Below are 21,758 nucleotides of genomic sequence, written 5' to 3' on the forward strand. Positions count from 1 at the left end.
ATGGAAAAATATAAACCAATGGAAATAATATTTGATTATGGACAAATGAGAAAAATATTGCCATATAAAGTTTTCAAGTAATTTAAAGATATAAAATAGAATAAAGGTAAAAATAAGAATGTGCAAATAGTCAATCATTTTCTTAGTGCACAACATTATTCACCTTGAATAACACCTTTACTAGATAGGATTTAAAATCCTTTAATATTCATTTTTAAATACACCAACTCTTCTTTTTAACTCAAAATTTGCAGATTCACTGTGCTCACAAAACTAATGAGAACAGCAGGAACTTCTTACCAGTTTGATCTCAGCTAAATCAAGTTCTTCAGCAGCATTTGCAAAGGTGCTAGAATTGTGTTCCAAAACTGGCAGAAGTTCTTCTGGTATTTTTTTTGTCTGTTTAGGCCCATCACAGCTGTATCCCAGTGTTTCTGTTATGGTAAAGCACTGGGTAAGTGTAAGAACACTCAAAAGACAGTTACATGAAAAACAAACCACAGAATTTCTGACCAGATGTTTTGTATGGAAAGCATTTTAGTAAGAGTATGCCCCAAACTACCTTCTCTAGCAAAAGGAAATATCATGAGTGATGCAGAAACAAGCAATACATTAAGCATGAAAACATATTTTATAAGAAAAGATAAATATTAAGCTCCAAATTAAGGTATATTTGGAGATTGTTCCCCCACTCTGAGTTCTTAAAGCCTTTAAAAATAAAAAATACATCTCATTACAGTGAGTAGAGGACAACTTATGTGTTAAACTTAAAGGTTAAACCTAAGAGCTAAAATATTTGGTGTAGGTCTGTGTTTGCATAAACTGAAATTCGCCATAAAGTTCACACTAATTTTAGTTGGAAAATTAACTCTTTACAATTTGCCAAGATCAGAGCTTTCATGTAATGTTTAGTTTAAAAAATAAATCTGACAGCTGCACAGTGTTCCCAAACACTGTACTTCAGTCTAAACTTGAGAAGTATTGCCTAATTTCTCAGCTCTACATTCTCTTGGCAGTTGCAGGATTTGTTGAGAAAGCTCGCATCTAAATCCTCATGTCATACAAGTGAATCGTTATTCCTCTACATTCTCGAGATACTGTTTCCAGATGTGGTTTTTGGAGGTGTTTTACATTTTAAGTCATGCACACCACATGAAAGGAGTAATCCTCACTTTTGCTGCACAGAAATGAAATAAAAAGTTGCAGCCCATTTTCATACCATACTCCATGGCATGCAGCATCACAACTGGAGTTTGAGCAGCTCTGCTTCTCTGTTGATCTGAGATTTTTCCTCTTTTCTGGTTTTGAACATCTTGCTTGTCTAGGTCTCTGCTCTTAATGGGAAAAGGAGGAAGAAAATAAAAAGCAGGTTATAAATACACTGTTCCTAATATGAAGGCACACAGGCACACAACTTTCCTTAATTATTTTCTAACAACATTCAAAAGACCAATTATTTAATCGTAATTGCTACTAGTTTATATACTTTTCTCATTCCAATATTTTTCAGTAAACATCATGATTGTTAGACTTCACCCTCACGCTTCCTTAAGACTCTACAGCTAATTAAGCAAGAGTATCTCAGTAACAAGCATGCACAATATGTTGGAGCACAGAACACTAGCAGGGCAGAGTGTAATTGATATGCTGTCTATTAACAAAGGGAAAGAGACTTAACAGTTCTCTGCAGGCTACAAAGTTAGATATTTGGAATACTGGAATAGCTTTTCAGTAAAAGTAGAATAGTTGTTAGGAAAAAAAAGTTATCTTCAGTCAGTTATTTAATTATAAAATTCAGATCTTCTTCTCAACATCTATCTTCAGAATCTGATTGAATTTGGATGCTAGGACAATTTCTGGTGCAAAGCAGATACCCTCAATGCCTGATACACTGCAGATCATGTTTCACATGTGCCATGCTTATTTTTAGTGAATAGAATAATCAGGTTTGATTTCCTCAACAAAAACGTAATTGAGGCTGTAGCCAGACCAGCTTCAGCACAGAAACTAAGCCAACTGAGTCATTTTTGTCTTCCCACACTGCTTTGCATCAAATGCCAGCTGAAAAAAAAACCTCAGCCGATCAGGACTGAGCTGCAGCTTTATAGTTACATGCGGATGGAAAAAGCAGCGACTTCAAAATGAGTCTGCAAATGCCACTTGGTTTTCCTCTCAATAACCAAGGAGTGTAATTTTCATTTCAACCCAAACCATATCCTGCATTATTGTTCCCTGTTATATCTTGTCTGGGTGGCATGATTTATGTGGAAACCACAATAATTCCAGATTGATTCCTTTTTTTTTTTTCTAAGTGATAATGAAGCTAATATTAATTCCTTGGAACACACTCATTCTTTTCATACAAGTTTGCCTCTATTTCCTCCCAGATACACTTTTTTTATTAATATCGGGGTTCTGTTAGAAGACTGTTATACAAAACGATGTTAAAGGTACAATGCTTGAATGCCAGGAACATCATAGAATGAAATCGAACCTTTGACTCTCATCTGATAGCTGTAGAAAAGTGTGTTGCTTGGTGTTATTTAACTTTCCTTCACCAAGATCTTGAATAGAACCCCAGTGTGCACACCTAGAAATTGTCTGATAAATAAAGACATAGGCACAAGGTACTAGCTACTTTTTTGTGCATTTTTCATTCAGGAATAATCTGCAGTTGGAACATTGGAATTCTGGAAATTTAATTTTCTTATGAGATTTATGTGACTATATGCCTCCATGAGATTCAGTTCACTTTCACAGTACCAGAGCAAAACACCCAATTGGGTCCAGTAACACTGCATTAATATACAATAATGATCAGGGCCTAGTTTTCAAGTATTGTTGATAAACTTGTCGTTTGACACAGTATTTACTGAGGAATCTCAGATCTTTTGTACTTCACATGGGTCTGATAAGCCTGTCTTCACAAACTGCTTTTTTCCTGGCTGCAGAATGGGCATATGATCCCATTTGCTCTCTCAGTGAAAACTGATATATCAGAAACTTTCCAGAAAAGCATGAAATTTTTTCTTGTTATGCATATAATTCCTCTTCTTTATAGCTGGTGATGGAGTATGATGAGCTTAAATAGGATTTTTTTTGTAACTATTTTGGATTTAATACTACAAGACCAGTGTAATGAGATTAGGAAACTCTATTCTATCTATACTATTCTATGCAACTAAATTATGAGTTGAAGGGAAAAACCCTCTTCAGTTTTACAATACAACACCAGAGGTCTCCCTCTTCCTTTTAGCATGGAAATTGAATTTTTCTTCCCAATTATTTCAAGGCACAATTTTCTACTGGAAAAATCCAGGTGACTCTGTAACAGTGTTGAAAGCAAAGGAAAATACAACTGGCAGTGTGCAAGGTACAAGGTTTGCTGCTGCTGATGCTATAAAACACAGCAAGGAACATAACCTACTGTGCATCAGAACAAAATACGCTGGCTTAATGTATACTTTGGCGTGTTCATTTACACCATATACTGGCTAACTCAGTAAATTTCTAAGACAACACAGCTATACATTAATAGTTGGAAAAGAAATGGTTAGAAAACTTGGTGAAGAAGAAAAAACTTTTCACCATGGTACAGAACAGAATGAAAGAGATACGGTCCTGTTTCTTGAAGACTTTCTGCATTAGTCTCAAGCAGTTAGTCATCTTGCTCAACTTCAACTCAATATTTACTTTCTCCCTTTCTCAGTTTTTTTGAAGTAATTCTTCACTACTTATTCTCTGCCTCTGAAAGCCACCATCCCTCCTGATTTTACCTTGGCAGTTCCCTCAGAGTGCACTTGGTTGTGGTACCTGTATACAACTCAGTGCAACTCTTTCTAAATGTATCTCAAGCCTGGGACATTTTCAAACCTTCATTCTTAAGAAAAAGTGAAGTCACTAAGTAAAGCACCTGTAGCAACAGTTCAGGCTAAGTATAAAAATAAGAACAGCTGCAAGTCCTTCTGCCAACCCAGTACAGCTAGGGAGAAAAGTGGCAACACAACTTCTGAGCTCTACATTAGAGGTCAGGCATGCTGTCAGTTACTGCAGAAGGATCTTAACATCCTTTCTCTCACTTATTTGGCACTAAAGAGTTAGAAATGGTACCAAATCACTATGTCTGTAAAGATGCATTCAAGTACTAGGTTAAAAACTTCATCTTGATTTCTTTTAAACTGTTATGGACAGAGGGTCCTCTCTACCCTCTCGCAGTCCTGAGAGTACTCACACTGTATTTGTCCTCCTATACTAAAGAGGTTTTGTTCGTGTTCATTACCTCTCAGTTAACTGTAGATAATATCAGGAGAGTTCTAGAAATATCAGGTCACAATCTCAATGGGTAGCTGAGCATGAGGCTAAACTGATTTCGCTTTATTTAACAATCCTCAGAATAAAAATACCATCTATCCCAGTGCATAAATAAAACCTTGTTTGTGTCCTCTCCATTAAACTATTCTTTGTCAGCAAAATGAACTGGCAGAAGCTGAATGTCATATTACAGCATATGCAGAGCTTTCCCAGGCATTGCTGGAGTGAACTGCTGGTAGCAAAGAAATCCTATTCAGTGTATTCAGAGCACATCACAATGCTGGGGAGCTGCAAACCACTGAATATCTCATCTCACTCATAGACTTGAATATAGTATCTATCTTCCTTTGTGCTCCATTATCCAGAAAATCTCGTGAGCAAGATTTTTTCCCAGCTGTGCTTTTTTCCTTCAGCATCCGGGCATGAATAAGATGTGAATACTCACCCAACCATACATGCACTCTTCTTCTGAATGGTGTCCATGAGATAGACATCTTAGAAGTTTTCCTGGGCTCAAATTCTGGTGCCAACAGAGACCTTTTGCCTTGGGCACATCACTTGAAAACTTAAGGAAATAAGATTTGTGAAGTGCCTTCATTATATACCTAATACAAGCAGTGATGCATTGAAACTCAAGCTGCTGATTCCAGTTGGTGTGAATTAGACACTGAACTTTTAATACATCAACAGAAATAAAGGAAACAAATATAGGAAGGAAAAAGCCTCGGGTTACATCTCCACTGTACACCTAATAAAAAGTGTAATCTAGGGTGATACAAAGATAAAACTTTATTGTACTTTGCCTTACTTTTACTTACCAGGCTAGCACCGTTGTCTGTACTTTCTGGTCTTGTAGCCTGTGAGTCCTTTCCTTCCTTCTTTTTTAACCTCATCCTAGCTTGATATTTTAAAGCCTTGTTTTCATCCAAAAGCTTGTTCACTTGTTCCTGTAGTTTGATTTCAGATAGTTTCAGATTATAAACATGATGAGAAGATTCTTCCAATTTTCTCCTGAGAAAGTCTTCGGTGTCCTGGGAGCACTGGAGCTGAGTCAGCAGGTCTGCTCTTTCTCTTCTGTTGTCCTCCTCTTTATCCCTTAAGAACTTCAGATTTTGTTGAAATGACTCAAAATGGCTTTTCATGTCATGCTCCACATTTGCAATGTAGTTCTGCAATTCCATGAGTTGCGTATTAGGTTTATAGCCCTGAGTGCCTTTGGATGCTGATTCCAGCTTCTTTTCGAGACATTGTGCCATTCCCTCTCCTAACTCAGATGTCAAAAGAGCAATATGGGCACTGAGATCTAGCACTTGCTTTTCCAGTCTAAACATCTCACCCTGAAGGTAACATTCCCTTTTTCTTAGCACTGCTGTCTGTTGCTTCTGCCTTTGTTTGTAGTGCTCAAAATACTCAGACTGGCTTTTTACTTCATTTTCTTTTGTCTTCAGCTGCTCCTGAAGCCAATGTAATTTCTCTTTTTGTTTCTTCTCTGACTTCTCTTGGTTTTCAACCTAAAATTTTGGTGATTTGTACAGTTAACAATATCAAATCAAATCTTCTCTTACCTTTTTTCTTAATTTTGCAGTAATTCTACGCCTTTTCTCCCCTGAAAACTCAGGAATAACAAATAGGAAAAACAAAACAAAACAAGAAAAACACTCCAAACCAAAAACTGCCCACTTTCTTTTGCATGTTCTACAAGAAATATTAACTCAAAAGAAACTTTGAACTGAAATGTATACAACCAGCTCTGAACAATACAGTAACATATCCCTGACACTGATCTTGGTATAGCACTGAGATGTTACAGACAGAGAAGCCATGGTTATACTGAATAAAAGAGAACACACACTTTTATAAGAGACCAAGTTTTTGCCCTTTGCCCTTCCCCATACCTGTCATCTGTCAGCTCCTTTTATAAGCCCATAGTAAAAGAAGAAAGGAACAGATGCCTTTTGAATCAGTTTCAGAAAGACTTTAGTATTTTGGTTTGCACCAAACTGTGCTTGAACACAAAGACATACAGAGGTGAAAGAGGTCAGTGAAAGGCAGAGAATGCTTTCATGATTCACATGCTGCCCTTGTTTAGAGCCACCAGTATCACAGTGTCATAATAGCAACATTTAAGCAAGACTGAAGCATTGAGACACTGCTGTATTCCCTGCAGCTGAGCAGCTGCATTTTATACAGAAAACAGGTTGTCATGATTGTGTTGTGCTGCTGTAACACATATGGTGGAGAATGAAAAAAATGATTTAATATGGGGCCAGAAGAATAAAGGCTGACTTATGGAAAAAGAATGCGTTCACTTTGGAGCATATATCCCAAAGTTCAATGCCTCAAATGTCAGCAATAATGTCTATGCCGTCAAAACCATTAGAGAAACAGAAAGTGAGGGACAAAAGAAAAGAGTTCTTCTGATTCCTCTGGTTTTACAAAAAATGAAAGCCTGAGATGATATATTGCCCAAAAACAGACAGGTCACTGGAGAGGAGATTGACTTATAAACTGCTACTTTAAAGAGAACTTAAACTAGGTCATTTGAAACAATATCCTCCTCACCAAGTTCATCAACTCCTCCCAGACATCTCGTAGTTTCCCTTTAACACGCACATTTGCATTTTCAAAATGGTGCACCTTCATGTTCAATTGATCAATCATCTCAAGAAGTGTTTTGTGTGACAGCTCCAGCTCTTTCATCCTGGTGTATTGAGAACAAAGATCTTTGCTGAGTAAACAGTACAGTTCAGATGGATAAGCTGTCATCAGCAATACATCAGTTTATTTTTATTTTCCCATTTTTTTCTCTCAACAATAAGATAGTAACACTTATTTGATTACTACTAATAAACATTACCAAAAAGAGTCTACTGGAGTTTGCAAGTTTCACTGGAGACTATCAAAGATGTTAAAGACAATGTTGACGTTCATTCTCACTCTGAATCTGAAAACCATAAATAACCACATTTACTGAGATAACGTTCACTGAAGTTTTGTGTGTTATACATCTATGGTCTCTACACCTATCCAATCACAGGGTTTTGCTAGACTCATGGCTAGGAAATTCAAATTCTATTATCTAGTTAAGTCTCAGGTCTCTAGCTTTGTTAAGAATAGGGCAACTGCTAGGCACTAAAAACTTGATCTTCTTCTAGTCAACTACATAATTAATGCTTATTTAGCTGTAGTAATGATTAGCATTAACATACTAAGCAACATGCATCTTTCTGAAACAAGAATTTTTTTTAAACAGCACAGAGCTTTAAATTTAAGCATAAGTGCATCTTTCTGCTCCAAAATCAACTCTTAAAAGAAAAGTGATATACTCTGCAAGCAGAATTTACACCTTATGAATATTTAAAGATGAAGTATCCTGAGAAAGCTGTCCGGTTACATACTAGCAGATTCTACATCATGCTACAAAAGTGATTTAAATAGTAAAAACAAAAATTCGAATAGTGTATTTCGATTCTGATAGATACATAAAACATTTATATCATTTTGTTAGACACTCTAAAGTCCCTTAGAATTTATTTGCTAGTTTTGCATGTATCTCTTGACATCCATTACAAAAAAAAAAAAAAAAAAGGTTTTATTTACCTATTCCTTAGCACAGAATCTGATTCCATGCAGTCCTCTAAAGTGCGTTTCAGTTTTTGCTCCAATTTATCCAGCTCTTTTATTCTGAGATTCAAATTCTCTTGTCCAGCATTGTTTCCTTGCTCATCAGGTATACCCGCATCTTCTAAATCCTGGAAAACCCAAGAAGTACCAATGTTAACATTAAAATTCAGAATATCAAATCCTTCATTACTGAGCATTTTGATACAGTAACAAAATTCTTGTTCTCTTGCAGATGAAGGATCCATGATGAAAATAATCTTTTAGGTTCTCAATGTATCGCAGTTTGAGTATGCAATAAGAGTCTAAGCCTCTCCAAAGATCAAATTAACAGTCCGCAATTCTGAAAACATATATTATTTACGAGAGAGTCACATTTCACTAGCCTCAAAGTAATTCGCGTATGAAAGGAGTTGCGGATCTTTATAAAAGATACAATTAGATTAATTCATGAAGGAATTAAGTATCGAACTCTTGAAAAGGGGATAATTTTCTACTAACTATAGCAGCTGATAACATGGAGTACTTTTATCACATAAGATCTTATTTTGGATAAATCTTTGATATTTTTATTATTTTAGACAAAAGATTAATGCCTAAAAAGAACTTTCAAGCTTGAGTTTTCAGTCTGTTTATTTCTTTTCCTTTGCCTCCTTCAGCAATGGCTCTAAAAGTTCCTCAGTCCACAGTTCACCTTCATTTACACAAACTGTTTTCAGTAAAGAATAATCCTATAACTCATACCTGAGAAACACCATGGCTTTCACTTCGTGAACCAATTTTTATAGATTTGAAATTGGACCTGTAATAGTAAGACAGCTACTGAAGTTCAGACTTCTTAACAAAATAATGCAATTAATTTTTGTGTGTGTTTTATTGTTCGCTTTCATATTTTGTTGTTTTTGCTTTTTTTCTTTTACTTAAAATCTTCACCAAGAAGAAAAAGGAAAAAGTAACATTTATTTTTGCCGCTGAAGAAAATAGCACTAAATCACTGCAAAAAGAATAAACAGTTTTTTACTGCCCATGTTTTCATATGAGCTACCCCCATATATGGTGAATTACAGAAAATGGTGGTATTTTGCCTTGTTGTATCACCCTTTGGCTTTATGTCAGCTACGTAAGGACCTAGACCTGAAATAATGCAGCCACTCCCCAGTCCTTTGAGAAACTGATATTTAAAAGCTAGAAGCATGGAAAGGCAAACAAACTGTAAATTCATATGGATAACAAAGTTCAAACCCTTTTGTCATCTTGTCTAGACTTACCAGCCCGAGTCTCTCCTCAGAGACCATGGTTTCCCAAGACCTGTAAATATAAACATTTTTTTTCCCTGGCAAATGGAACAGTACCTTTGCTTAGAGCTCCTTGAAACACTAAGAATTTCTCTGTAAATATTATCTGTGAAGTGAATAAACATCTTGCTCTCCTACAATGGGCAACCCTGTGTACTACTACAAAAGAAATTTATAGTAATTATGGACACAATTGCTCTGCATGTTAACAGTTTACATCAGAAGCCAAATTAATACAATTTTCAATCAGGTGCGGCATCCTGCATAGCCTGAGTACCTTAAGCCTGTTCTCAGTTTTACAGCTGACAGCAACATGCAATGGATAGTAAGACCGAAATGATACACGCAGTTTTCCAGAAGTACAAATCTGTTAGTTCAGGATAGGATAAAAATATAATGAATGTTATATGGGAAATTTCATTAAAATCGGACAGGTTAGGATTTTTTTTCCTTTTTTTTTTTAGGAAACTGTCACATGAATTACAATGCAATAAAACACATAAAAGAAAATAAAACTGATCATACCTTTTCTGCTTTGTAACAAGACCATCTCCTGTCTTTGCAGAGCACTTAACGTTGCAGTCACATGCTGAGTGACCATTTATGTTTATGCTTCTAGTTTAATTTCCACAGAAATGATGAGCAAAGCTATGTCTGGTAGAAGAGGACTTCTTCCCCAAGTCAATCCAATCTCTTTCCAATTTCTGTCACATCATCAGTTTCTGATTTGGTTATCCAAAGCTCTGATTACCACTGTTATGGTCTCTCTTCAGACTAAAGACAAAACTTTTCCCGTCACATTAAAGATCTCATTTTTCCACATTCTGTCATCATACTGCCAAAAAGTTTCAACTAAAACACAAAATATCTCTGTTTGAAAACACATTCTGTGAATGCTTGTTCCTTTTTGAATAAAACATTTTAAGCAACAAATTCTTTCTCCAAAAAAACTCTAAAGATTCTAACTTTAATTGTGCTTTGTGTCAGGAAACAGGGTTATTCAGACCCTCAAATGATCCCTAGTTTGCAACATCTGGCTGAATTAATGTTGTCAAGTGCTCCAGCTACTTCAGCAGATAGATGATCTTGGCTGGTAATTTTTCATCTCTGATCTTACTTCAGAGCCTAAAATATTTGAGAGATCTGGCTTCTTCTGAAGCTGCTTCCTGTACCTCCAACAGGGAGATATTCAGTTGCTATGATAAATCTGTTCTTCAACTTTATTTGTGTTGCCTTGATTGTTCTTTGCCTTATTTTTTTTCAATTACAACTTTCACTTTATCTGATGTATTACCATAACCATCTTATTCCACTCTACTTTTGTGTTTGAGTTTTAGCATGTCCATGGGAGCAGACCTGTCTCTGTAGTCTTCTACACAGCCCTTTTTAATAGGGAAGATTTTCCAGAAAATTCTAAGGAGAAAGTTATCTTTAAATATTGTGCTTTTAATAATATTGTCAACTTGCCTCTACATTCCAGAAACAATTAAAAATTACCTATTTCTTCACAATGTCTTTCCAGCCCTGAAACAGCACTTGCTTTCCTCTCCTTGAAGAAAAAACCTAATTTTTTTTTTCTGACCTTTCTCCATCTTAAATAACTGTTTTCAACTTTCATTTTTTCAATCTGAGCTTCACTAGAAGTTTTCCTTGCAGTTCAGGTGGTTAATGTCCTTGACTGTGTGTATCCAACCCTGCTGGTTGCGATTGTGCCATTTTTTCTTCCTAGTGGCTAACGTCAACTTTCTTCTGTGAGGATAAAATTTTTCCAAATATTTCTTTCCAAATGCTTATCTGCTTATCACATTCTTCTACACATCCATATCTTCAAGTCTTTCTTTCTTCCGGAAGAGATAACTGAGGACAGCACACCATGCATTCTGTTTTCCTGACCTCTCAGTCCGTCTCACAATCTTCCGGGCTATCTTCACAAGTTATTGCCTTAATTTTCCAGGAACATTCAAAAATTTACTTCTACTATGCAGCTCTTACCCACTTCAAAGATTTCCTTGTTCAATCTACCATCTTGCCTTTTCTCCAAAACCTATATCTTCTCCATCTGTGAATTTCCAACTTATGAATTTGATATGAATTTTGTCACTGTGGGGCTCCAAATCTTTCTTTGTTTTCAACTCAGAACAGTTTTTGGTTTTTTTTTTTTGTTTTTTTGCTTTTTTTTTTTACCTGTCAGATATTTACCACAGAGAATTTATTGTCAAACACTTATGTTTTTTATATGGATACTAAAAAGGAGATTTTGTGTTATCTGTGTGAAATGCAAACGACATTTGTTGAAAGCATGCAGTATGGAGACAAAGATCTCAGTACTGTAAGAAAACTATTTGGTAGAGAACAGTTCACATAGCATCCAGTAATTGCACTTGTTTTTTTTTTTTTCCAGTGTTTGATTGGTGTGTGAGTGTAAATTCTCTTTGTACTTTTTTTCAGTGTGTATGATGTGCTGGTCCCTGTTTGATTATCAAATCATTCCAGCTTGAAGCTATAGCTTTAAAAAATGTCTAATTTTAAGTTCAAATATTTTGCAGCTTCAAGTATTATGCAAACAGTTTTATGAAAAAAATGCACCGATTTAAAGCTGCTCAATAAATATTTTCTATATTTTTGCATGTGGACTCAGCTGTTCACTCCATATGTTCTTTTAATAACCTGTATAACAAAAGAAAAAAAAAAAAGGAAAAATGTATTCTCAGCTTCAGATAGACAAAATTAACATAGAAAAAAATATTGACATTCATCCCATCAAAAAGTCTTCCTAAAAGTGTAATGTTAGCTAACAACCCTAAGTAAGCTACAGCGCTTGCAGCAGATCTGTAATACTCTTGGGTTACATTGCACCCACCAGCATTATTTCACTGCAAAATAAAAAACCTATGCAGAAATGCTAGCAATGGAAGACTTGAGCTGGTTCCCAAGAGCATCCACAGGAACATGAGAGCTAGGCTGAACAAAGTTCCAAAAGAAGCCATGATAAGAGAGGACAGATTTTTCAAAAGTACTTGTGATCTGGGCAAAAGATAATACAGGTTCAGGCTTAATTTAAGGTAAAAACAATAATTTTTTTTGGATGGATTTTCATCATCATGCATAATCATGTAGTACTAGATAACAGTTTGTAAACAGTTCAGTTGACAACAATCTCTTATTACAAACAGTTTCCAGGAACATAATTCAGGACAGATTTCAAAGAAGGAAAAGATTTAAAAAATTACAAAAAGTTAAAAACATGGTATCATTTTCAGTTTAAAAGAATCAGTAGTTTTAAACCATACCTTAATCCTCTGTCACTTAGGTTGTGAAGTTATCATCCTCACTGAAAGGGAGCATGCTACTTACATTGCTTCATGGCAGATGAGAAGGACTTACTTTATTCTAATCTCTATTTCTTTCTTGTTCTGCGTGAAAGGTAAGCCACTGTAGCTATAGTGCTGCTATAGCTATATAAATTAATTATGTCCTTTGCACTGTGAAAGGGGCAGTGGGAATTGTGGTTATATCTAAAGGAAGACAGATTTCTTAGCCTCATCCTTACTGTGTTGCATGGGCACAAAGAAGGTCAGTCATACTTCTTCACATCATCTTATAATAGGAAAATCAAGTTATTTCTTCCTAATTTATTTCATGGCTTCTAGGATTTTAAGAAAGTAAAACGAATCTCTTTTTTGCATGCTTACAGGACTTTTTGAAAGCAAAACTGAAAACCAAACACTTCACCACCTGTCCATTCTGCAAGACAGGAGACAAGATCCGACAGCAATTGTTGAACTTCAATACTAAAATGTACCTGCTCTACAGAATTGAGAAGAATCCATTGCAGTACAGACATTCAGTATCTTAGAATGCAAAATCAATTCTTGTTGAAAAACAAATGATTTTCTGCAGAAGCCTGGGAATGTAAGTGAAAGCATCGAAGTTGGATCTTACAGGTGACTCTTCCTGTACGTGCAAGCAAAATCAGTAAACCCTTTCCCAGGGTTTCAGAGTGCTACAAAGATGATTCTCAAAATATAGCAAAACCTAAGAGCTAAAAAGTGACTACAAAATAATATAAAGAATACCAACCACATGTCTTGGCTTGGTTGTGTCATCAAGGCCACAGAATGAATGCTAGTGAAAAAAACAAAAAAAGGAACAAAAACTATAAAATAAGATCAAAAGAAAATGAGGAAAAAAGAAAAGAAAGAAGATGTAAGGTATGTCATATGAAATCCAATGACATAATTTTACAGCAGTTAATTTATATTAATATTAATTGATTTGATCTGAAAGATCAGTACACTAGTCTGACTCTGAAAAGAGGTATGAGTGTGCAAAATTCATTATTTGAGGACAGCTTTTGCCAACAGTAACATCTGTAGATTATGTAAAATTCCAAAAAATCAGGCTTAGCTCTGTGACTTAGTCAAGTACATACTCATCATTACATGCCTGAAAGATTTGCTGAACCAAAACTTACCCAGACAAGGCCAAAAACTATATGCAACGTAAAGGCCAGAGACTCAGTTATGAGAAAAGCACAACATGTTTAAACAGCACTTGTTCCTCATGTATTGGCTGGTAGAATGAGACTGAGATTTTAGATTATTGTTCTGCATAGTTTCTGAAAGTAAGACAGTTTGCTGAAGAATCTACAGGGCAAAAACACTGCCTCTCTTACCTTCTGATTTGAAAGAATTTTGCATAAAACTTAAAAATTGAATAACCTCCTAAGAGAAAATAAAAAGACATACTAACAATGGGGTAACTATAATCAATGTGCTGCCCATAGCTACAACCGGCACATGGGTTCCATTATAAAAACTGCCATTCCTTCAAAAGAAAGGACTTCCCTCCACAGGAAGTCATCTTGCTCAGTGTCAGTGTCATGTAAATGTCATTGTCTATTCACTTACATATTAAACCTTCTGAAGAACAATGAGGTAGAAGTGTATCATTCATTGATTTTCTGACAACACAAATTTCCTTCAGTTACTCAAATTCTGAATGAGATTTCATCTTAAGAAAGAAAAAATGTAAACATAATACAGGTAGAAGAAAGCCCTCCACTCATCTAGTAGAAGGATATCAGAAAATGATAAAGTCTTGAGAAGTCTCCTGTTAATGCAACATTAAGACAGAAAACACTAAAAATTTTAACTCATTACCAGCTTTCTGATTAGCCTGTGATTATGCTGTTTCTTTTCCAGCACTTTTGTCCATCCATCGCACATAAGAGCCAGCACAGATAATGCTAACTGCTATTTTCCAGTTTACCACAAGTTGTCTCATCTAGTACCTATGCTAGAAACTGTAATGGCTTATGTTTTGGCAGAAATAAAATCTCTTGATGTTACTAATTGTTTCACATTTGTGAGATTTGCTAAGCATTATTCACGGAGCAGGATGAAGATAGCCTCTTCTGTCAAGTAACAAATCATAATGCTGTTACTTGACCTAAATCACAGAAAAAAATATGTCTAATGACTTTCCAGATGCCTTGTTTCCTTTTTCTACTTGGCAGAAAAACCCAAACAGCAAATGATGACGAGTTTATGAGGGATAGAGCTTCATTTAATGCAGTAAGGACTTGAACTAAAATTTGATCTTTCTTGTATTAAAATGGATCTCTTGAGAGTAGGTTAAATACTGTTAACATCAGGGTAACTGGGAAAAGTTAGTTAGTATGAGGGGAAAAATCTTTGTTACTGAGGTATTTATTTACCTTTTCCTCAATTTCTTTAAGTTGCCTTTTTTGAAGTTCTATTTTATCTTCTAGTTCTCGAATCCTCTGGAACAAAAAAGTGAAATATATCTTATAGTATCTACTTTGGAAAACATATGAATCAAGAAGATGTTAAATAGCTTAAAATGAGAATAAATACCCTTTGTTAGCATAGAACTTCCTGTTCAGTTATATTAGATGTGCAGATCGCAGGATTGCTCCATGTTTCCATGAAACCGTGGCATTTTAAACTAGCTGTATCTTCAGATCATCATGTTTACTACCAGGAAGTCTAAACTCACCACTCATCAATCATACTTGTAAGATATACACAGAGATAAGGCCAATTAGCACCAAAATTCCAAGAAGTACAACAAAACTGTTTTCTCTGCAACTACCAGAAGGTATTTTTACTTACCTGCAGAGTAAGCGTATGACACTATTACGTTTAACACTCTACTTCCCTATCCTCTAAAACATGACTACGCTTCTGAGATATTTATACAATGTCAGAAAAACAAAGCATGCTTAGATTTTCAAGCCACCACCAAGATGCCATTCTGACATTCAAACCATCCTATTATGAGGACACCCTCCCACCAGTGTCAGAGAGAATGTCTCCATTACAGCTCTCCCCAGTTTTAAGGACCTTCTTTGTTCAAAGCATCCCCAAAAATATGATTGTTGTTGGGTCCACACATCTTATTTCTGCCCCCCTTATTTCCTTTCTGTAAGTTCCCTCTTTTTTTCTTTTTTCTTTTTTTTTTTAATAAATTTACTGGGCTTCTAGACTAAGAGGATGCATTTTATTAGTATGATTAGTATATTGTACTTTCCGTAGACTTTATGAAGTTCATGATCTCTTTTTACAGGTAGAAACCTGGGATCTCCTACTAATCTACCAATAAATCTAATGTGGGAGCTGCTGCACCACATCCAAGTAATTTTATTACTCTCAAATATATTTGAACAGTGTATCTTTCAGAAAAGCAATCAATCAGTACTTATAAAAAGTATCAGTGAGATCAACTGAAGATTTGAATCAATCACCTGCATTCAACTCAAGGACTTCCAGTGGTGGGAAATGCCACACACTCACAGCAGCCCACAACAGACCCAGCAGCAGCAACTGATCCCGTGACTATTTAGTACTGCTTTAGGAACCATACCACTCAGGCTTCAACTTTTTGACTCTAATCTGGAGATATCCCAAAAGATGAGGTACATCCACCCCACAACTCAGCATGCCCAGGGCTATTCTCCACAAATATATTGCAGGCAGGTGACAAGGAGTAGTTTTGATAATATTGATACATCGCTTTTTAAAAGAAAAGACTTTGTTTCGATGACTGTTTTGAACATTGTGCAGTTGGAATAAGTTAACCAAAACCCCCACCATATCACGCTTCACTGCTCAGAGATTTCCCCAGATAATATAAATGCACAAACCAGATTGCCCTCACATGACACAAGTGCATGCAGCCTTGCTGACAGTAACAAATGCCTGGAGCACAGCTGTATTAATTTCACTTTTCCTCTATTACCTTTGAATTGATTTATACTTCATCTACTCCCGGCTCATGGCATTTCTATCTCTCAAGCGATCATTTTCATATACTGTATGTAGCAGGAATATTACAAGCCCGCGAGAAGCCACAGGACATGAGCCAGGAAGATGTAATCACCTCTGAGTTCTCCACTCTATTAGGTTACACTTTTATTTCTCTCTCACTAATTTCAGTTCTGCTGATTCCTATTTACAACCGCATCCCAGATCTGAGTGACAGAATTCAACTCTCTGTGGTCGAAGTCATGCTCTGTGATAAAATTAGACTGCAGTGAGTTGAGTGGAAAGAAGGAATAACTTTAAACATCCTTTTCACCTTCAGGATTCATTGTGTGAGATGTTTTTACAATACATGTGGAGAACTATTCTCCCCAAAAAGTAAGAACACTAAAAAACCCCAAACATCCAGCTGCTTTCTCAGCCCAGGGTTTCGAGCAAGTTTTCTTTTATATAAGAACATTTTAATTAGAATTAGACAGCATTTTTCAGATTAGGGAATTCTGTTAATTAAGTAAAAAATGAGATGTTATTATTCCCTCATGAATTTTTAATCTTTCCAGAAGATTACAGCTATTCAGTTACTCTCTCCAGTTATTCAGAATAGTTCTAAAATTGAGGGCAGAGTTTTCTGGTTTGCAGTTCTCACCTATAACCCTTCATAACTGTTAAGCTTGGTGCGACTACATTAGAGAACAGTCTTAGGGTGAAAAGAATTACGTTTTTCTAAGAATCAGTTTAAATACCAAGGCAACCTAGAAATTAAAAAGGTATACATATAAGGCTGCATTTCTTAGCTGTGAAAATCTATTTACAGAAAATCTTCTAAGTGACAAGATGTGTATCAGTAGGGCAGACATAAACAGGGTGGATATCACCTGTAGGGCAAATATATACAAGTATATACATATACACATATACATATATATAGAGACCTGTTCCAAATTTGTCCCCTAAGAATGACACGTGGAAGTTAGGGTACAAGTGTTTAAATAGCCATTATTCCCTTTATATGAATGGAAAAGGCAATGGTGGTGGAACACAGAAGACTTAAACTTCAATTGAACAGTATCTTGTACCTTTTCTACAGGAAGTAGAATTCAAATCTACAGGTCAGAGTCTGTTCTAAAAACAACAGTGGGCTGGAATTTTCCACCATTGTATAAAAGCTTGGTGCTGTTTATTTGCACGTGCTTGCTCATGTTGTCCTGGAGTGTGGTGGGAGGATTATCCAGGGGGATGAAGTGGCTGTAACTATTGCAGTTAACATCCTGTGACTGCACATGGTCAGCCTAGCTCAGCTATTAATTTATATATTCAGAAAAATCTGGTCCAATTCATTACCTATCTCCATTTAATTCAAGAGATGCCTTTAAAAATACAGAAATAACTTTGCAACAGGAAAAAAAAAACTCAACAACATCAACACAGATTTAAATTTGCATAAAGTAGCTAAAACATCAAAATAATCATATTTCCTCTTCAAGCATACCTGCATTTATACTATTATCTTGACCATACTAAGATAACAATTTGCAGAATATGACCTTAAAAATACACGAGGTACATGAAATAAACATAGCTTTAAAAAGACTATCTTCTAGAAACAGCAACAAGTGTTCCTCAGTCAAGAGTTATATTAAACCACTGAGAAGGAAATTACAGAAAAAAATTACACATACTAATTAAGACCAAAGGCAAAACTGCTTGATATTCAGTACGAATGCTTACATCTTTATCTACTCTTCCTTTTATTTGCAAGTATTCACAATCAAGAATCTGTGGACTCATTCTTAGGTCTTCACAGCACTTGATTAGTTGTTTTCAATGAACTCTGATTTGTTTATGTTTGCAAAAGCACAGTTGTGACAACAAATCATGCAGAAATATTTTATTGTTATCAAGAAATTCTATCTACTGTCATGCTTCAACTTTAAGTTGATGATAAATAAGTCACAATTTCCAGTTGTGTCATATGGGGGTATAAATATTTCAGTATAAAGATCCGTTTGGCTTTTTGCTTGAACAAGGCTGTAAAAATCCACAGTAGTTTCTACAGTTCCAGCAGCTCCCATGTTCCTACAGTCAATAGCTGCCTAGTAACCCCATGAGTGCTTCCTGGGACTGGCAGGGTTTGTGAGAACAACATTGTGTTGTCAAATCACATGGCCATGCAAAGGAATCGCTTTGGCAAACGAAGAGCCACAGTCAAACAGAAACAGCGCAATGAGAACGTAACCATGAAAGAGAAGAGTGCTGTGCTAAGGCATGGATTCTCAATACTGTGCTCCACACCCGCACTCACAACCAACCTGCCAAAATTCTGAATACAAATCTGACATGCATCTTGCAATAGCAAAGAAAAAACTCACAAAACTTCAGGATGATGGACGGGCAGATTTGTGAATAGCCTGTTACCACTTCACCTGCATGGAGGTCTCCCAAGCATCCATTTTAGTACAGAAAGAACCTACTTGATAAATTATAGTTCCACTAGCAGTGAAGTTTGTTGCCACTTCTCTTCAGGGCCTTGCGAGCAGCCAGAAGCAGAGGCTGCTAGCCTGCTGCCATCCCGAGGTAACAGCAGATGGCTCTACCAGCCAGGCTATACTGCAATAGTAAAGCAGTGAGGCTCCTCTTGGAAATCCATTCTCATTTCCAGGCAGTCACAGAAAAAGCATGCTGAAGATGTGCAATATGTGCCTTACTTATTACTTAACTGCAATTTGAATAGACTTTTAAGATCCATTATAAATTATTTTTAGCAGTAGTTATACATACTTTGGCAAAGGAGGGCAGCACTCAGCCTGATAGACTAACAGTAAGGTAAGAGAGAACATTCAGAAAGTTAGGGCACCTAAAGCATAAATATTCTTTGAAGTCAGTAGTTTAGTGATAAGCATATGATGGAAAGTCTGATTAAATACCCCTAGCATGATACTGTGTGCAAATTTATTACACTGGACAGAGATGTACAAAGGAAATTTAACATCAGTCATTTCAACTTGTATGAAGAGTGCACACCCTCTGCAATGGTCATATAATACCCTTCCTCTCCAGTTCCATGCTTGCTGAGCTATCAAACACTCAGGGCTGTCAAACTGCCTACAAGCAGCCAACTGAATATTTTTTTCCGGCAAAAGATTCTTAATGTGCAGATTTCTCTTAAATACACATAACCATCATTTTCTTTCACCTCATGATGGAAAGTTCATCCTTCTGGGAAACAGGATGCACTTCTTGAAGTGTAGTTATTCACTTAAGCAGTTATGCACTTTGGTTAACTTGGATGGCAAGTGCCTTTGTTTATCTTCCAGTAATAGCAGGGAAATTCAGACGCTCAACTCTTCTAAGCTGAGGGGAAGGCTGAGGCACCAAGATGGGAGTACATAACATTACTATATCTTGCTGCTTTCTGCAAAACATAGACAGTTCTACAATGCCTCAGTACTTCTGTGAAAACACTTCATAACAGTAAGTAGCCAGCACAGATATGAAAAGAGCACATAACTGAGATAAAGGCAGCTGGTTCCTTGCAGACCTTTCAAATCAGAGGTGAGGTTCAGTGGAAGGATGTTAATGCACTGCCAGTGGAGAACCAGTTAAATATGCTAGGTGTTGATTTCAAAAGGGAAATTTATTTAATTTTTAGTATGGTCTGGTTCCCATGGCTGTACAGCAACCTCAAGGAGACAAGCACCATCTGAGGAATCAAGTTTCATGTGAAATGCAAAGAGCAAGATGATGGATATTTGCCTGGAAATGTTACTCAACTTTCAGAAACAGATAAATTGTATTAGTACAGGCTTTAAAAACTCAGCTTGCCTTGTGAAGTAAAGAAGAACAGATAAGAAAGCTAGTAGTAAAAGTGCATATTGCACTTCAGTTACTTCGTATTATGGAATGCTTTAACAAGCATGAAAAAACTGCTTAATTAAAAAAAAATTGATTACATTCCCACATAGTACGCACAAAGCATGTATGCACAATTGGTATTAGCAATCCATCTATATTAAGTATCTTTTCCATGAATACACTATCTGTTCTAAAGGAGCACTTAATAATGGAAATCCTTCCACTGAGCTCAGTGAGCCCTGGATTTCCATCATAGAGCCTTCATTTTTCTTCTGGAGGTAATAAATCAACACACTGATGATTTGTCATTGTTCTGAGAGTCTGGCATCTCAGAAAATTCTGCATTACAAAGAGAGATCTGAAGTGTAAAGAAGCGCCTCGCTAACCGAGGTGCAAATCTTCCCAACCACCTAACAAAAACATGTAGATTTCTTAATTTCTTAGTTTTTCTTCTATGATACCTCAAACACTGATGAGAACTGGCCCATTCCTCTGAGCAATTGCGTAGTTCATTTCACACATTCAGGTTTTTTACCTCATCTCTCTCAGCTTTCTTCTTGGTAGCAAACACACATTTTGAGAATTCTGATGTTTCCTGCTTATTGGATAGCAATGCACAAAATCCAGCACACAGGATGTGCTGTAAACGAAATGGAACTTCTCTATTTATGTCTTTTGTCCTATCCAATTCACTTGTAGTGCTAGCCAACCTAGCCAACCATTTTCAGTACTGATCCAACACCATTGATGGCTTCAAGTCCTCAAGCAGTTTGGCCAGGTAGTGAAAATGTTACCAGGAGAAAAACAACTTCTGTGGCAAATTTCAGCAGCCAAAACAGTGACTCTTCATGCAAGTATCCAGCTGCAGAACTGACATTCTTTTTTTCTAGAAGAGAGTATAAGTAAAAGACCTATAGGAACAAACTTTGTTTTACTGGAAGCAACACCAGGATGAATTTATCTGCCTGCAAAATACACTTCTTGTCATGGTGCTATAGCTGTGAAAACACAACAGTGTACTACTAATCAGAGGATATAGAAATCACCTTAGTAGTTCCTGTGACCCACTCTTATTGGATTTACATCCATCAGCAAATCAAAGAAAACAATTTGATAATTTTAGCACAAAGCAGACAAAGGAGGATTTGCTAAGCTGCTTATGTCCTCGGCTCTGAAATGTTTGAAAGGTTCCTGCTGATGTACATTTACAGGATGTGCACCATGAAGGGACTATATCAGATGCTGAATTTTTGAATCCAGCATATGATCAAGAACAAAGAGAAGAATTAATGTTGTTTCATTATATCACCCTTTTAAGCAGCATCTCAAGGATATTAAGATGCAGGTATGTAAGGTATTTGATAATGTGAACAGCATAACTATGGTACATGTA

The 21,758-nt window shown here is 36.2% G+C and overlaps 2 protein-coding genes across 8 annotated transcripts in view; both read right to left on the reverse strand.

The window, feature by feature from the left end:
• C4H4orf50 (chromosome 4 C4orf50 homolog) overlaps nucleotides 1-11,286 on the reverse strand; it is a 33,716-nt gene extending 22,430 nt beyond the window's left edge. Inside the window, exons 1-6 of the mRNA XM_021395515.1 lie at nucleotides 9,753-11,286; nucleotides 7,912-8,063; nucleotides 6,874-7,012; nucleotides 5,130-5,822; nucleotides 1,220-1,334; nucleotides 301-434 (exon numbers count right to left, since the gene is read on the reverse strand). Of these exons, the coding sequence (XP_021251190.1) occupies nucleotides 301-434; nucleotides 1,220-1,334; nucleotides 5,130-5,822; nucleotides 6,874-7,012; nucleotides 7,912-7,940 (1,110 nt within the window). The 5' untranslated portion in view covers nucleotides 7,941-8,063; nucleotides 9,753-11,286. The remainder of the gene's footprint in view (nucleotides 1-300; nucleotides 435-1,219; nucleotides 1,335-5,129; nucleotides 5,823-6,873; nucleotides 7,013-7,911; nucleotides 8,064-9,752) is intronic.
• JAKMIP1 (janus kinase and microtubule interacting protein 1) overlaps nucleotides 11,370-21,758 on the reverse strand; it is a 137,959-nt gene continuing 127,570 nt past the window's right edge. For all 7 annotated transcript variants that reach the window (XM_021396240.1, XM_021396238.1, XM_021396244.1 and 4 more), the window contains 3 exons: nucleotides 14,947-15,012; nucleotides 13,308-13,352; nucleotides 11,370-11,894 (listed from right to left, as the gene is read on the reverse strand). In XM_021396240.1, coding sequence (XP_021251915.1) covers nucleotides 11,862-11,894; nucleotides 13,308-13,352; nucleotides 14,947-15,012 — 144 coding nt within the window. In that variant the 3' untranslated portion in view covers nucleotides 11,370-11,861. The remainder of the gene's footprint in view (nucleotides 11,895-13,307; nucleotides 13,353-14,946; nucleotides 15,013-21,758) is intronic.

This window comes from Numida meleagris, chromosome 4 (assembly GCF_002078875.1).
Source record: "Numida meleagris isolate 19003 breed g44 Domestic line chromosome 4, NumMel1.0, whole genome shotgun sequence".
Classification (NCBI taxonomy): Eukaryota; Metazoa; Chordata; class Aves; order Galliformes; family Numididae; genus Numida; species Numida meleagris.